This window comes from Convolutriloba macropyga, chromosome 11 (genome assembly GCF_964194025.1).
Source record: "Convolutriloba macropyga chromosome 11, txConMacr16.3, whole genome shotgun sequence".
NCBI lineage: Eukaryota > Metazoa > Xenacoelomorpha > Acoela > Convolutidae > Convolutriloba > Convolutriloba macropyga.
The window spans coordinates 47811067-47829022 of record NC_134478.1 but is presented as its reverse complement, the minus strand read 5'-3'; the positions used below and the strand labels follow the sequence as shown (position 1 = coordinate 47829022).

General features: G+C 36.5%; 1 protein-coding gene across 4 annotated transcripts in view; it reads right to left on the bottom strand.

Moving 5' to 3' along the window:
- LOC142349576 (uncharacterized) overlaps positions 1 to 17956 on the bottom strand; it is a 72313-nt gene that overhangs the window by 37579 nt on the left and 16778 nt on the right. For all 4 annotated transcript variants that reach the window (XM_075401229.1, XM_075401228.1, XM_075401230.1 and 1 more), the window contains exon 4: positions 17494 to 17621. In XM_075401229.1, the coding sequence (XP_075257344.1) occupies positions 17494 to 17621 (128 nt within the window). The remainder of the gene's footprint in view (positions 1 to 17493; positions 17622 to 17956) is intronic.

The following is a 17956-nucleotide window of genomic DNA, read 5'->3' as shown; positions in this document are numbered from 1 at the left end:
TCTAAGTGGTCTGAGATAGAAGAACTTAACACGTTGTCAGATTTCGCACTCAATATACTATATTTATACAGTTTAACAAAGTGTTTTTCAATATAGTGAAGGACTTACTCAAATTAATTGAGCACCTATGTAGGAGTGGGAAAGTCCAAATAAGTTCTAAAGCAGAAGGAATTATCGTTCTAAGTGATCTGAGATAGAAGAACTTAACACGTTGTCAGATTTCGCACTCAAAATACTATCTTTAAACAGTTTAACAAAGTGTTTTTCAATATAGTGAAGGACTTACTCAAATCAATTGAGCGCCTAAGTAGGAGTGGGAAAGTCCAAATAGGTTCTAGAGCAGAAGGAATTATTGTTCTAAGTGGTCTGAGATAGAAGAACTTAACACGTTGTCAGATTTCGCACTCAATATACTATATTTATACAGTTTAACAAAGTGTTTTTCAATATAGTGAAGGACTTACTCAAATCAATTTTAGCGCCTAAGTAGGAGTGGGAAAGTCGAAATAGGTTCTAAAGCAGAAGGATTTATCGTTCTAAGTGATCTAAGATAGAAGAACTTAACACGTTGTCAGATTTCGCACTCAAAATACTATCTTTAAACAGTTCAACAAAAAGTGTTTTTCAATATAGTGAAGGATTTACTCAAATCAATTGAGCGCCTAAGTAGGAGTGGGAAAGTCCAAATAGGTTCTTAAGCAGACGGAATTATTGTTATAAGTAGTCTGAGATAGAAGAACTTAACACGTTGTCAGATTTCGCACTCAAAATACTATCTTTATACAGTTTAACAAAAAGTGCTTTTCAATATAGTGAAGGACTTATTCAAATCAATTGAGCGCCTGAGTAGGAGTGGGAAAGTCCAAATAGGTTCTAAAGCAGAAAGAATTATCGATATAAGTGGTCTGAGATAGAAGAACTTAACACGTTGTCAGATTTCGCGCTTAAAAAACTATCTTTAAAAAAAATTATATATAGAGAGCACCCATCCCCGGGTATCAGGGGACGCCACCATGTGTGAACTGGGACCACCCACCACGGGTCGAAGTGGGACCACTCAGCCCCGGGTATCAGGGGTATAAGATTAAGATTGTGGCAAAATTATGTTCAATTTTTTTTCTTTTTTGTCTTTTCTTTTTTCGGTTGTTTAGAGAAGAGCTAATGAGCAAGGTCGCGTTTTGATTGGTTTAGTTTTTCCGAAGTTATTAACAATTTTCGACCTATAAATTACTATATAGATTTCAATTTCGGTTTCATACGAGAAAAAATCACTGCTGAAACTTCCACTAGCTTTTTTTTAAGTTGATATGAACCCTGACAGAGTTGGACCCAAATTTGCCAACCAATGCAACGCCCCGCCAAGAAAAAAGTTCAAGCCGGCATTTTCACCTGTGCAGCACCAAGACAGGTTGAATAAATTAACGTCATCCGGAAGAACACTCCAGTTCTTGTTCAATAATTTTGGCAATGACTTGGAAACGCACACGGCTGTTGTCGGGGACTCGATTGTGGATTCCTTGTGTGTTGATCATTGTGTTGTTTACTCCCTGTCTGGCGGGAAAGTTGAAGACTTCTCGTATTTGCTGGACACCTTAGCAGCTTATCGGAACATAATTTTTATGATTGGTGGAAACAATTTGTCATATTACGACAAACCAGGCGAAGAGCCTGAAGAAGTATTGAAAAGGATTCAAGAATTCCGTAAGAAATTGACTGAACTCCCCAAAAATCCCACTGTGATTGCATGTACGGTGCTGAAGAGGTTAAAAGCTAATCACGACAACATCACTCGATTCAACACATTGTTGAACCTAGCCCCGATGCCATCCTTCAGGATGCACCAGGAAGTCAGAAAAGCGAAGTTTTTCAAGGAAACTGACGGAATTCATCTAACCGAAGAGGGGTATCGCGCCCTAGCCTGCGGGATCAATAAAGTTTTTCGAGAGAAGAATTTGAAATGATTGTGCAGTAAAACCATCATGTTTATTACCAATGTTTGATACGCTATTTTGATACTGTTTGATACCCAAGTGTTTGTTTGCAATGATAACAACTTTTGTTACCAAGATTTGTTAACGTTTTTAAAAAGTACGGCTTAAGAAGGCTAATTAACAATGCATTTTTCCAGTGAATCTTTTACTTATTGCGGTACAGTATTTTAACACATTGCGGTGTTTTTGTGGGTCTCTTACCTGCTGCGGAATAGACAAACAAATAAAAATTTGCGGTTTTTCAGTAGGTCTTTTACCTACTGCGGCTTTTCCAGTGAGTCTGTTATTTATTGCGGTACAAAAATTTAACATATTGCGGTGTTTTTGCGGGTCTCTTACCTGCTGCGGAATAGACATAGTTAAAAATTTGCGGTTTTTCAGTAGGTCTTTTACCTACTGCGGCTTTTCCAGTGGGTCTTTTATTTATTGCGGTACAGTAATTTAACACATTGCGGTGTTTTTGTGGGTCTCTTACCTGCTGCGGAATAGACATAGTTAAAAATTTGCGGTTTTTCAGTAGGTCTTTTACCTACTGCGGCTTTTCCAGTGAGTCTGTTATTTATTGCGGTACAGTAATTTAACACATTGCAGTGTTTTTGCGGGTCTCTTACCTGCTGCGGAATAGACATAGTTAAAAATTTGCGGTTTTTCAGTAGGTTTTTACCTACTGCGGCTTTTCCAGTGAGTCTGTTATTTATTGCGGTACAGTAATTTAACACATTGCGGTGTTTTTGTGGGTCTCTTACCTGCTGCGGAATAGACATAGTTAACAATTTGCGGTTTTTCAGTAGGTCTTTTACCTACTGCGGCTTTTCCAGTGAGTCTGTTATTTATTGCGGTACAGTAATTTAACACATTGCGGTGTTTTTGCGGGTCTCTTACCTGCTGCGGAATAGACATAGTTAAAAATTTGCGGTTTTTCAGTAGGTCTTTCACCTACTGCGGCTTTTCCAGTGAGTCTGTTATTTATTGCGGTACAGTAATTTAACACATTGCGGTGTTTTTGCGGGTCTCTTACCTGCTGCGGAATAGACATAGTTAAAAATTTGCGGTTTTTCAGTAGGTCTTTTACCTACTGCGGCTTTTCCAGTGAGTCTGTTATTTATTGCGGTACAGTAATTTAACACATTGCGGTGTTTTTGTGGGTCTCTTACCTGCTGCGGAATAGACATAGTTAAAAATTTGCGGTTTTTCAGTAGGTCTTTTACCTACTGCGGCTTTTCCAGTGAGTCTGTTATTTATTGCGGTACAGTAATTTAACACATTGCGGTGTTTTTGTGGGTCTCTTACCTGCTGCGGAATAGACATAGTTAAAAATTTGCGGTTTTCCAGTAGGTCTTTTACCTACTGCGGTTTAAGAATGCTTATAGAAGCGGTTTTCCAGTGAGTCTGTTACTCACTGCGGAAGAGTAATATATCATTGTGCGGTTACTTTGTGGGTCTACCTGCAGTGAAATAGGCGAGTAGTTCATTAGAATTCGTGGTTTTCTGTTGGTGAATTGGTTTTGTCTCCAGAATGAGTTGTAGTGGTTTAAAAAAGTTTCATAAGGATCAAAATGTTTTTCTTTCTCATTTTTCGAACTTTTAAGAAAATTCCGCTCTATACTTTGGTCTGTTTTTTGTTCATGAATGAGAAGCATGATTATCAAATTCTAACACTTACTGATGATCGATGGCCGGAAAGTACAATTACATTTAGGAGAACGCTCGGCGATCATGCCGAAGTAAAAATCAAAGCCCGAAAAGTCTATGAAAGTTATTTCCTAATTTTGAAGGGTACTCAAGATGAAGTGACAGCTGAGTACGCAAGGTGTCTTCGGGAAAAAAATGAGGGCAGACTGGCTAAGGTAATTTGCATTCAAGTGATTCATCAAAGCAAAGTGGTTTAGTGAAAATTTTTAGATATACTTTCTGTTTGTCAGTTTCATTGGTGTAGATTTGCGTTTATCTTTACTAAAGTGGTCTAAATTGAGTGGTTTGTGGTAGATTTTTGGTAGTCTAATGAATCTCATTTGGTTCCTTTGGCAGGAAAAAAGGGATGGAGATGCAGAACGAAATGACTTATCGAGAAAGAGCGCTCCAGAAGAGCAAACTAATCTTGAGGTAAGGTCGTTTCTAAGTTGAGTAGGTAGCAACTTTTTCAAGTAAATTCTGAAGTTTTTTGATTGCCTAATGAAGGGTTTGTTCGATTGTTTGTCGCAGAAAGGGACAGATGTAGTTCATGAGACAGCAGTATCAAGAAAGAGTGTGATCTCGAAGGCAAAGTTAACTGAAATTGAGGTAAAAACTCTGATTGACTTGCTTTTTTTTCTTTTGATTTTGCAGTTGGTATTTATTGTCAGATAGAGAATTTATCGTCGCTTTTGAAATATAGTAACTGCTTGTTCTCTTTCTCCTTAGGACAAAAACACGGAAAGATCTGAGGGAGATGATGAGGTCAGTCACAAAGAGCGTGAAGCGAAGGGCTCTAAAAGAAAACGTGAAGTCGAGGTGTTTTTTTTAGATAAATTGCTTTGGTTTTCCAGAATTTTGAGGTGTTTTTTTTAGTGTTGTGAAACGCACAAGAAAATAGCCCGAGTGCTAGAAAAAGATGAGGAATCTATGAAAAAGGTCTTTGCGAACTTCCACAAAGATATGCAAAGCCTAAATAGTCGGCTTGCCTCCAAATTAAAGGAGATAAAAGATATAGTTAGTGTAGTTTTTGCATTCTATTGGCTTTCTGATGTCTAGATTGCATAACAAAAAAATTATTATAGATCCGTTTAAAAACAGAGGTCCAAGAAATCAAAAGCACGAGCCCAGAGAGAACTTCACTTGAGGCAACTAGTACTCCACTATTTGCGCCTGGATCATTCAGTGACCCGGCGAAAGCCGGGAAGGCTCTGAGGATCAAAATTTTTGGACAGGAAGGTTTGATCAGTGAGCTGATATCACCATCAAAGGATCAGAAACAGCAAAGAAAACCTGCAGACTCAGAAAAAACTAAGAAGTTTAAAGGTTGTTAATTTTTCCAAAAAATTTTTTCGCGTCGTTTTGATTTGCATGTTCTCCAATATTTAACTCATCAAATTTCTGCCCAAATCCTCTTAAAATTATTAGTTTTCAACTCATCTGGAAAATGTAGGCTAATATCAGAATTCAAAAAAAATGAACTTTTTTGTTTTGTTTGTAGCCGAAATCAACGCGTTGTTCCCACCTAACCAATACCCAGATGCGTATGACACAGCCCGGAAGGCAGCCAATAAAGCCGGTGACGATCGCAAAAGATTTCAGTTGAGAAAAAAGAAGTTGTTTAAGGATTTGAACCAAAATGAGTGAAGAAAAGAACGTACAACTGTTATGCTAATTTTCCTCAGGATTAATTGTTGCTCTTAATGTTTGATGCGTTCTTGTTTTTATTTACTTTAGACTGCTAATGTTATTAGTTTTATTAGAGTCTGATAGGTAAAAAACAATGGCGAAAAAATTAGATTTATCGAAGACCACTGAATTTTAATTTCGATGTGCCATTTGTTTGTAATGTTGTAAAAATTTTACGGTTTTTCAGATAATTTAGATAGTTGAACTTATTTGAGATGCTTTTGAGTTCAAAATGTGCTTTAAAATGGCAAATTTTACGTCTCGTATCCTATTTATTTTAGACAAGTAGTCCATCGCTGTAGTTTCTGAACATGTTCTGATTGATCTTTCTTTTCAAATTTTTGAGCTCTTCAAAGGAAACCACTGCCGGGTTTTTTGGCCTTTTCCAAACTGGGAATTGTTTACCAAATGAGTAAATTTTATAAAACAAGTCTGATCCTATAAAATTTGAGACGGTAGGGCCCTGAATTGTGGGTGCCTCTCTTCCGAGGTTAACATGATGCAATCAAATTTTTCATGCATTGTGTAATCAAATCTAAGTAGTTAGAAATATCAATACATTCTTTTGAACTCACATTAGCTGATTTATGATCAGTGGTCTGGCATTTTGTTTTGTAATCTTCAAGTGTCTTTTCCCTACCATAGTATTTAAGACAAATGGGAAGAATTTATAAACGAAGATTGAGTTATGCAATTAATTGTAAAGAAAAAAAGATTTTCAGAAAACTTCCAGAGATCTCGCAGAACAACATTAAATCAAGTCAGGGACAAACAACTGATGATTCATGGGAATTGTCATCCAGTCAGCGTGACGCGTCTCAATCAAAAGGTTCTCAGCGCATTCTGAGGCAACATCCTCAAAAAAGATTGAATGAATCCGATTCAGAGTTTGAGAGCGAAGAGTCTGTCAGACTCATGCTTTTGAAGAAAAAATTTAGATGGATTTTTGTCGACGATATCAGTGTTTTAACCCTTACTCCAGTAAGCGATTCTTGGCCAAAAATGAGTTACTGCGAAAAATATACAATGTTAGTTGACTGAAAGATTTTTCTCACTTTCAAATCTAAGGAGTACGAATGTCGACTTCTTTGCAAGGGGCCAGAGGTCAGTTTGAAAGGAGTCCAGGATTGTTATCTTGCCGTGTTGAATTGTGGTACCAATCCGTCAGAACTGAAAAGTAAAAATGACGATCTTGAACCTTTGATGGAAGAAAATGATGTTTCCTCTGGAGACAATGACGATTTCTTGCGTGATAGCTTGTCTTCAGTCGTAGTCTCCAATTTTAGTCTTGGAGGGGGAAAAAATAATGAGCAACCAGCAGACTTGCATTCAGAGGTAATCGTTTTCCGTTAACCTTTTTCCTAAGTATTCTAAATCTGTGTTCTAAAAATGATTCCGTTCCGGGTAAAAACAAGTTATGTTCTGAAACTAAATTGTCCATTCAGTCATTCTCAAGATTTTTTAAGGTCCCGTCTCAGACTATTCAACATCCTGAGTACCCTATCTTGGTCCACTCGTCTTCGCCGATTGTTCGCGATACCAACTTTTGTGAGGCAATTTGTGATCCCTTTGAAAATTTTCTGGCTTCTCACGAAGAGAACATGAAAGCAATTGCCGAGGCCTTTGAGCTGAAACGGAACACTGAGCTAAAGAAAAGCAGAAACCTTCTCGATGCCATCTCAAAATGTGTAAGTTTGTTTTGTCTTATCTAGTCAAAACATCTCTCGGGGTTACGTTCTGCTAACGGTTTTGTCTTTTTAATGTAGCTGTGGTTTTACCGTCTTTTCGTTGATGAAAATGGTTTGTTTCCTTAGGTTGTTTTTCCTCTCTAAATGTTGACTTCTGTATTTAGTCATCAAAAAGTAAAGAGAAGTACGACGTTGCAGTCAATGGTTTCATGAGTATTGATGGACATCCGGAGCTTTGTAGTAAAACAATCAAACCTGTGATTCAGAAGGGAGAAGACCTAATGAAAATTTTTGCCGGCAGTGATGTACAGCATTTTGCCAGGAGTTTAGCCGACAAACTAATTGAAAAAAAAGATCTGGAATTCAAGATGCTCTCACCGCGTAAACTTTCAAAAAAAGTGGATTTCCGAACTGCTCTTGACGATGATGTACAAGAAAATTTTCGAGGTAATTTCTGTCATTATAATGCTTGCAAGTTTTTTGACGGCTGTTCAAAAATAATTTTTTCTTCGATAAGTAGCTCAAAAAGTCTAAAAATTTTTGATAGACTAGGTAGCTGTCCTATTCTTTTTATGCTACGTAACTTCATTTTGTGTTATTGGTTTTCAGCTGTCATTGAGCAGAAGTACCCGCTAACACCTCTTGTTGCGTATGAAGCTGCTAGAAGTTCAGTAAATCAAATGCTGAGAGATTCAGTCAGAGGAAAAATGACAAGAATGTTTCACAGGGTTCGACTGATTAGACTTCTGATATTCTTTTGCTGCCATGTAAACATTTCAATGTTTTTTAATCAGTGAACTGGTTCAGCTTAGTTTGCTTAGTATTTCGAATACAGTACTACATGATTAGTTGCTAATGCCTAGCTATGATTAGTTGCTAATGCCTAGCTAGTTGATGATAATCGTTTCTTAAATTAGATTTAGGTGTCTTCTACTTTGCTGTTTTTTGTAATTGTTTTACAATTCTTGACTCCTTCGGAACTATCATCTGAGTGTCCATTGCTTTTGACATGTGTTTGAATAACCGAAAACTCAAAAACCTATCCGAGTGAATCTGTTTCTTGTGCAGCAATGTTCCATCCTTCTTTTTTGTCCACTAAGTTGAGCAAGATTTTGATTCTATAATTAATACATCCGTAATACTTCAATCGCAGTATAATGAAGACATCAATTTATTGCAATTATTTAGTTCATACTGAGTTTTACTGTAGTATGCATCCTTTGAGTAAAAACTAAAATAATTTTCGCGTTTTATCTTGTCTTTGTCTGAGAGATGAATTAAGGGATTGCATGGATTTTGTTTTTCGGAGTTAGTAAGCTATACCGTTTGACAGGTAGAAACATTTCTAAATTGCAAAGACGTCTTTTACCCCTTGTTTGCTTACGCCATTTAGAAATCAGTGATATGCGTTATTCATATGTAATTTTCACCTGAGAGATCTATTCATTCAATTTGTTTTTAGATATGATTTCTGTCAAAGATTTGATTTTATGCGATGCCTTTGCAGCGAAAAAATTCCTTAATAATTTGGGTGAGCCGCAAGCAATGGTGGATTTATCTTGCGAAAATGTTTTCTCTGAGCGCCTCAGCAAAGACAAAGTTTTGAATAAGGTCAGTCGAATTTTTTTCTCAATATATGAACAGACCCACCACAAAGGTTTTCATATTCTGCCGGATAGATTTGGAGGTTTCGGCATCTTCAATAAAAGCAACAAAGTTATAAAGCCTTCGTTCACACCGCTTGAATTTCCGCTCGGAATTGTCGAAAAGTTGCCTTCTGCTCTAAGAGCAGAAGTGACGGAATTATCTATTATGCGAAGCAGTAGAGACAGCGCAGAGAAAGTTTTACTTGGATCCTGTAGATTTAGTAACCATTCTTGCTCTCCTAATGTCAAAAACTTTCAAGGCTTTAGTTGCGATCTGCCGTATCCTTGTGTGCGTTTACAAGTTTTGAAGTCAATCGAGCCTAATGAAGAACTTACTGTGTTCTATGGTGACTCTTTCTTCGGCAACGGTAACAAGGATTGCTTGTGCGATTTTCCAAGCTATCATCATGATTCCGAAGACGAAACAGAGGTGCCGTCTGGAATATCACAGCTTACTAGTACGCCGTTGGCCCCCACACAAGTGTCATCCGACGCCGCAACTTCAGAAACTCCTGAGATAAATCTTGAGTTCAATGAACATTTGCAGACCCAGGGTTCTACTTCACGTAAACGCACTGCAAAGTTACAGCGGAAACGACGGATTAAATTTTTATCTAGCTTTGAAACTAACGAAGCTTCTCTCTTATTGTCACAAACACAGAGGGAGGCCAGATTTTTTGACTCGCCTTCTGATAATCAGACCCAAGAGATTGATGAAAGCTCTGATGAGATTTATTTTACTGCGAATAGTGAAGTTGAAACTGATGTTCACCTAAATTCTGATTCCGCGACAGAACTCATTGCATCGGATGCAAATTCTCAATCGTCTTCGTCAACCGATTCATCCGTTTCAGACAGCTGCTCGATAATAAATGTTGTAGCTGATTCTGATGTTCCTGGTTTTGATATTGGCCTGGAAATCATGAAGAACAATATATCAGTCCAAAACTCAGTTATGTCGCTTCTTTCAATTACAACGAACCATTCTGCACCGGACGAGCTTCTATATGACCTTATAAAGCGAGAAAGATTAATTGATGATTCAAAGACTTTTCCCAGTTATCATTTTGTGAAGAAAGTTCTTTCAGCAGTGTATGAAAAATATAATTTCACTCATCATTTGTATCCTAAGGGTGAGCTTATCTTAATGTCTTTCTTTACTCACTTATCTAGAGTAGTCACTTCTAATTTTGATCAGATTATTAAATATTCTAAATGTAAAAGTTCTAACGCAGATATAAAATTAGAACCTTTAATTAGTTTCAACAAATTGAGAATACGCCTCATCATAAACACGGATGGTGCAAAAGTTAGAAAATCTTCTGCTGAATCAGCCTACCCGCTTTGGATCTCTATTGCTGATCTTCCCCCAATAATGAGGTCTAGCTTTAAAAATATCACCTTAGCAAGCGTTTGGTACGGGAATAAAGATGTCGATTGGGATAAAATTTTTGAGCACTACAGCTTGGAATTAGAGAAGCCAATAGAAGTGAGCGTCGATTCTACAACATACAAGATTGAGTTTGTTACGGTAATGCACGTTGCAGATCTTGTGTGTAAAGCTGAAGTTTTGCAGATGAAACAGTTTAATGGCTATTATGGCTGCTGGTTATGTACACTGCGTGGTGTGCATAGATTCGGGGCACACATATATCCTCACTCAAAATCCTTTGAAATGCGCAGTCCAAATAAACAAAAAGTTTGTGCAGATTTCTATATCAGGAAAGATCACATTAAGAGAGCCAAAGAGGCTGATCCCGAAATTAATACTCTCGGGGTTAAAGGCTATCCCAAGCTTTTCAACGTCATCAGCAACTTACCCCTTACAAGCCCAGTGGACACAATGCATCAGTTGTATAAAGGAGTGGCCAAAGATATGCTTGATTTTTTTGTGACCTTGAATGGATCAATTTCATCAGTAGATTGCGCAATTGAAATTTTTAAGCCTCCCAACGAATTTAAGCGGCGAATTAGAGCACTAAAATATAGAAGCTATTTTAAAGCCAATGAAATGAAAGTTTTCCTGTTGTATTTGTTCCCGATCCTTTTTCCTCATATAAAAACAAACGAATTCTCTAAAAGCAACATTCGTGACGTGTCTTATCTTGTTTTTGCATTGCGTTCGATGTACGAGACCGACCAAAACGCTAAAATGTGTGGTAATTTACTTGAAGCTTTTTGTTTAAGCATGAGCAAGAAGTACCCTCTAAAATCTTTCGATTCTATTAATTTTCACCTTCTACGTCATCTTGCATGGCAAGTGAAATTGTTTGGACCGCTTTGGGTGACATCCGCAATGTCATTTGAATCCGCTAACCATCATTTGATACAACCTGTCACAGGAACAGTGAATATCTGTAATCTTCTTGTTCAGCGATATATACGAAAAAAAGAGATTGAATGCTCACGAATAAAAGACGACGCGCTTAAAATAATGCTTAATAGATCGTCAGTTTCAATGGAGTTTTGGGAAGGATACAATTTGGAAGAAAACACTAACACCATTTTTATTAGAAGACTATTCCCACAGTCCCGATTGTTTTGTCGATATCGTCTGAAGTCGCCTTTTCCAAGTTTGCTCGATTCCCTAAGTTATAGGAGGTCCAATTCAAATTTATAGGAGCTTCGTTCTGCTTCGCGAAGATCCACCCGAGGCGGCTCAAATACTTCTGTTTTTTGAAGAAAGCAACAGTATTAAATGTTATGTTGAATGCTTCAATGTTGTAGACGTTATCAGGCTTGACTTGCAGGGTACAGTTTTCGAAAGTGCTGAGAAATTGTTTAGACCGCTTGCTTATGTTATCGGAGAAACTGTCGAGAAAAAACAAGTCAGTGTTAATTCAATAACGAGAAAACTTGCTAAGTTTGAGTTTCGAAATCTGGTGTATTTACTGAGTTTATTGAATCATTTTGAGCACGACTAATTTTAGCATTGTAAATCTCGAAGCTGTTTTTAATGTTTTAAGGAAGACAATTCGATGTGACAGTTCGTTTTAGAGGAGTAGTTTCAACGATTCGAGGGTTTATTAGCGATTTCATCATCCTAGTTGATTTTAATGTATAAAGTTTTTTGGTCGAATTGGCCTAAGAAATAATTTATCGCTACTGCTGCGGAGTAGACAAATAGTTAAACAAAATTCGCGGTCTTCCAGTAGGTCTTTTAACTACTGCAGTATAAGAATGCTAATAAACAATGCGGTTTTCGAGTAAATCTGTACTTGTTTATTGCGGTACAGTAATGTAACACAGTGCGGTATCTTTGTGGGTCTCTTACCTGCTGCGGAATAGACAAATAGTTAAAAAAAATTCGCGGTCTTCCAGTAGGTCTTTTACCTACTGCGGTAGACGAAGGCTAATAAACAATGCGGTTTTCCAGTAAATCTGTTACTAATTTATTGCTGTACAGACATGTAACACAGTGCGGTATCTTTGCGGGTCTCTTACCTGCTGCGGAATAGACATAGTTAAAAATTTGCGGTTTTTCAGTAGGTCTTTTACCTACTGCGGCTTTTCCAGTGAGTCTGTTATTTATTGCGGTACAGTAATTTAACATATTGCGGTGTTTTTGCGGGTCTCTTACCTGCTGCGGAATAGACATAGATAAAATTTGCGGTGTTCCAGTAGGTCTTTTACCTACTGCGGCTTCTCCAGTGAGTCTGTTATTTATTGCGGTACAGTAATTTAACACATTGCGGTGTTTTTGTGGGTCTCTTACCTGCTGCGGAATAGACATAGTTAAAAATTTGCGGTCTTCCAGTAGGTCTTTTACCTACTGCGGTATATGAATGCTAATAAACAATGCGGTTTTCCAGTGATCCTGTAAGCTATGTGTTATAATTTGTTTTGTGACTTGGGGAGAGTCTTAGAGCGCGGATTTTTACCGTTTGCTCGGACTCAGTTCTCCCATAGTTGTTTGTTGGTAACTCTGCCGTAGCCAAAGTATTGTTATTTTTGATTGGGTTAAGAAGTTGTCCAAAATGAACCAAACTTGGTATGGAGTATCCTCTGTATAAGTAGAGTGTTAAACAAAAAGAATTTTTGGTATAGCTTGCCTCGCAAGAAAGTAAGTTTTTCATACGGAAATTTGCGAATTTCGCGATTAGCGAGTTTTAACTATAGTTATTTTAGATTGGGTCAGGAAGATGTTCAAATTGAACAAAACTTGGTATGGAGTATCCACTGTATAGGTAGATTGTAGGGTAAAAAGAATTTTTGCTATAGCTTTTCCAGGAAAAAAAGTTAGTTTTGCATACAGAAATTTGCGAATTTCGCGATTAGCGAATTTTAACTATAGTAATTTTTGATTGGGTCAAGAAGTTGTCCCAATTGAACCAAACTTGGTATGGAGTATCCGCTGTATAGGTAGATTGTTAAACAAAAAGAATTTTTCGTATAGCCTGCCTAGCAAAAAAATTAGTTTTTCGTATGGAAATTTGCGAATTTCGCGATTAGCGAATTTTAATCATAGTTATTTTAGATTGGGTCAAAAAGTTGTCCAAATTGAACTAAACCTGGCATGGAGTATCCACTGTATAAGTAGAGTGTAGAGGAAAAAGAATTTTTACTATAGCTTGTCTAGAAAAAAATTTTTTCATACGGAAAATTCCTATAGTTTCCGAATAATTTTGAATAGGTAACTTTTTAAATAAGTCTTTTTCATCGGGTCAAGAAATTGTCCAAATTGAACCAAACTTGGTATGGAGTATCCGCTGTATAGGTAGATTGTTAAACAAAAAGAATTTTTCGTATAGCCTGCCTAGCAAAAAAATTAGTTTTTCGTATGGAAATTTGCGAATTTCGCGATTAGCGAATTTTAATCATAGTTATTTTAGATTGGGTCAAAAAGTTGTCCAAATTGAACTAAACCTGGCATGGAGTATCCACTGTATAGGTAGAGTGTAGGGTAAAAAGAACTTTGCTATAGCTTTTCCAGGAAAAAAGTTAGTTTTTCATACGCAAATTCGCGAATTTCGCGATTAGCAAATTTTAACTATAGTAATTTTTGATTGGATCAAGAAGTTGTCCAAATTGAACCAAACCTGGTATGGAGTATCCACTGTATAGGTAGAGTGTAGAGGAAAAAGAATTTTTACTATAGCTTGTCTAGAAAAAAGTAAGTTTCTCATACGGAAAATTCCTATAGTTTCCGAATAATTTTGAATAGGGAACTTTTTAAATAAGTCTTTTTCATCGGGTCAAGAAATTGTCCAAATTGAACCAAAGTTGGTATGGAGTATCCGCTGTATAGGTAGATTGTTAAACGAAAAGAGTTTTTGGTATAGCCTGCCTAGCAAAAAAGTTAGTTTTTCGTATGGAAATTTGAGAATTTCGCGATTAGCGAATTTTAACTATAGTAATTTTTGATTGGGTCAAGAAGTTGTCCAAATTGAACCAAACCTGGTATGGAGTATCCACTGTATAGCATAAAAAGAGTTTTGGTTCAATTTGGACAACTTCTTGGCCCAATCAAAAATTACTATAGTTAAAATTCGCGAATCGCGAAATTCGCAAATTTCCATACGAAAAACTAACTTTTTTTGCTAGGCAGGCTTTACCAAAAATTCTTTTTGTTTAACAATCTACCTATACAGCGGATACTCCATACCAAGTTTGATTCAATTTGGACAATTTCTTGACCCGATGAAAAAGACTTATTTAAAAAGTTACCTATTCAAAATTATTCGGAAACTATAGGAATTTTCCTTATGAAAAACTAACTTTTTTCTAGACAAGCTATAGTAAAAATTCTTTTTCCTCTACACTCTACCTATACAGTGGATACTCCATACCAGGTTTGGTTCAATTTGGACAACTTCTTGACCCAATCAAAAATTACTATAGTTAAAATTTGGTAATCGAGAAATTCGCGAATTTGCGTATGAAAAACTAACTTTTTTCCTGGAAAAGCTATAGCAAAATTCTTTTTACCCTACACTCTACCTATACAGTGGATACTCCATGCCAGGTTTAGTTCAATTTGGACAACTTTTTGACCCAATCTAAAATAACTATGATTAAAATTCGCTAATCGCGAAATTCACAAATTTCCATATAAAAAACTAACTTTTTTGCTGTTTTAATTTTGAAACGTCATTGTTTTTAGTTGTGTCGTTCATTGTTTTTTTAACTCAGTTAGGGTTATAGCGGAAAAACAATTTTTGGTTTAGCTTGTATAGAAAAAATTTAGTCTCTTAGTTGGATTTTTCGCTTGTTTGAAAATTTTATTTTAAAACGTCTTTTTTTCAATCGGATCTTAGAGTTGTCGAATGCTAACGAAAAGCAACGTAGGAGTCCCACTTTTTGAGTGGGTTGAAGTGGAAAAACAATTTTTGGTTTAGCTTGTATAGAAAAAAAGTTAGTCTCTTAGTTGGATTTTTCGCTTAATTGAAAATTTTATTTTAAAACGTCTTTTTTTCAATCGGATCTTAGAGTAGTCGAATGCTAACGAAAAGCAACGTAGGAGTCCCACTTTTTGTGTGGGTTGTAGTGGAAAAACAATTTTTGGTTTAGCTTGTATAGAAAAAAAGTTAATCTCTTAGTTGGATTTTTCGCTTATTTGAAAATTTTATTTTAAAACGTCTTTTTTTTCAATCGGATCTTAGAGTTGTCGAACGCTAACGAAAAGCAACGTAGGAGTCCCAATTTTTGTGTGGGTTGTAGTGGAAAAACAATTTTTGGTTTAGCTTGTATAGCAAAAAAAGTTAGTCTCTTAGTTGGATTTTTCGCTTATTTGAAAATTTTATTTTAAAACGTCTTTTTTTCAATCGGATCTTAGAGTTGTCGAATGCTAACGAAAAGCAACGTAGGAGTCGCACTTTTTGTGTGGGTTGTAGTGGAAAAACAATTTTTGGTTCAGCTTGTATAGAAAAAAAGTTAGTCTCTTAGTTGGATTTTTCGCTTATTTGAAAAATTTATTTTAAAACGTCTTTTTTTTTCAATCGGATCTTAGAGTTGTCGAATGCTAACGAAAAGCAACGTAGGAGTCCCACTTTTTGTGTGGGTTGTAGTGGAAGAACATTTTTTGGTTTAGCTTGTATAGAAAAAAAGTTAGTCTCTTAGTTGGATTTTTCGCTTATTTGAAAATTTTATTTTAAAACGTCTTTTTTTTTCAATCGGATCTTAGAGTTGTCGAATGCTAACGAAAAGCAACGTAGGAGTCCCACGTTTTGTGTGGGTTGTAGTGGAAAAACATTTTTTGGTTTAGCTTGTATAGAAAAAAAGTTAGTCTCTTAGTTGGATTTTTCGCTTATTTGAAAATTTTATTTTAAAGCGTCTTTTTTTCAATCGGATCTTAGAGTTGTCGAATGCTAACGAAAAGCAACGTAGGAGTCCCACTTTTTGTGTGGGTTGTAGTGGAAAAACATTTTTTGGTTTAGCTTGTATAGAAAAAAAGTTAGTCTCTTAGTTGGATTTTTCGCTTATTTGAAAATTTTTTTTTAAAAAGTCTTTTTTTTCAATCGGATCTTAGAGTTGTTGAATGCTAACGAAAAGCAACGTAGGAGTCCCACTTTTTGTGTGGGTTGTAGTGGAAAATCAATTTTTGGTTTAGCTTGTATAGAAAAAAAGTTAGTCTCTTAGTTGGATTTTTCGCTTATTTGAAAATTTTATTTTAAAACGTCTTTTTTTTTCAATCGGATCTTAGAGTTGTCGAATGCTAACGAAAAGCAACGTAGGAGTCCCACTTTTTGTGTGGGTTGTAGTGGAAAAACATTTTTTGGTTTAGCTTATATAGAAAAAAAGTTAGTCTCTTAGTTGGATTTTTCGCTTATTTGAAAATTTTATTTTAAAACGTCTTTTTTTTCAATCGGATCTTAGAGTTGTCGAATGCTAACGAAAAGCAACGTAGGAGTCCCACTTTTTGTGTGGGTTGTAGTGGAAAAACATTTTTTGGTTTAGCTTGTATAGAAAAAAAGTTCGACAATGAGAATAGTTGGAACATTATGTGCAGTCGCACATAAACGAACCTCCTTGTTTCATTCTGGTTTTAATCTTTATTATATTTATTATTATATTTATGACATTATTATACTTTTATTATTATTTTATACTTTGTCTGGTCTGTTTAGTGTTTCTGTTTTGGAGAGAGCTTTTCGAGCCTAGTTTTTTTAGCTAGCTCTGCTCAATTCTCCTATAGTTGTTTGTTTGTAACTCCGCCGTAGCCGGTCCCCAGCCCGGTTGAGAAAAGGAGGAGGGGAACACACCCAAAACATACTGGAAAATCTCAAAGAGTTGTTCGTTAGTTCAACTGTAGATTTTTTCCGACAGTATTTAACCTATTTCAGCTCTCGAAACGTCCTCTGATCAGACAAAAGTGCGGTCGAAACGTCTCTCCGATCATTTCTTGCATTTTTTTTTCCGCTCAAATTCCGATCATTTCTTGCATTTTTTTTCCGCTCAAATTCCGATCATTTCTTGCATTTTTGATTCCGCTCAAATTCCGCTCATATCTTGCATTTTTGATTCCGCTCAAATTCCGCTCATTTCTTGCATTTTTTATTCCGCTCAAATTCCGCTCATTTCTTGCATTTTTTTTCCGCTCAAATTCCGCTCATTCCGGTCAAAAAAATGTAAGGGCTTTGAGCGGAATTTGCTAAACTGTCCGCTCAAATTCCGCTCATTTCTTGCATTTTTTTTCCGCTCATTCCTCGGCCCGGGAGGTTCGAACACGCTTGATTCTCTTCATTTTTGAATGAATTGATAAATTCACTCCTAATCTTACAAGGAATTTTTTCACCGCTGTTCATCGCTAATCTTACATTATTACCTAACCTCAGATACCTCCACCCGGGCGAGTAGTTAAAAAAGTACCTTGAGGTAGTTGAGTCTTTTATTGTTGACTCTGAAGTCCATAATTCTGTGGTAGTACTCAGCGGGGGACATTCCCATCATCCGGCCATTCAACTCATACATTTCCGTCTGGAAAGCACAACAGCTTCCTGCAAACAAAATAGTTATTTATTCGATAGTTCCCCGGTTGAGATTATGAGCGTCTGCCAGTACCAAAAAAACGAGTTGCAAAGAATGTGGCAGGCAGTTCCATTCTAAAGATACTTTTAATTAATCCCGGGTCGAGGTTTGGTGGTGAATTTTCGTAAGAAATGCGGTGAAATGCGGTGAAAAAAAATAATTTTCACCGCGTATTTCTTACATCTTTTTGCGGTGAATGCGGTGAATCGCGGTGAATTATTTTTTTTCACCGCGTTCTCAGTATTCTTTCAAAACAGAATCGTCCCTACACGGGTTCGAACCTCTGACCTCCTGCATGCCTTCC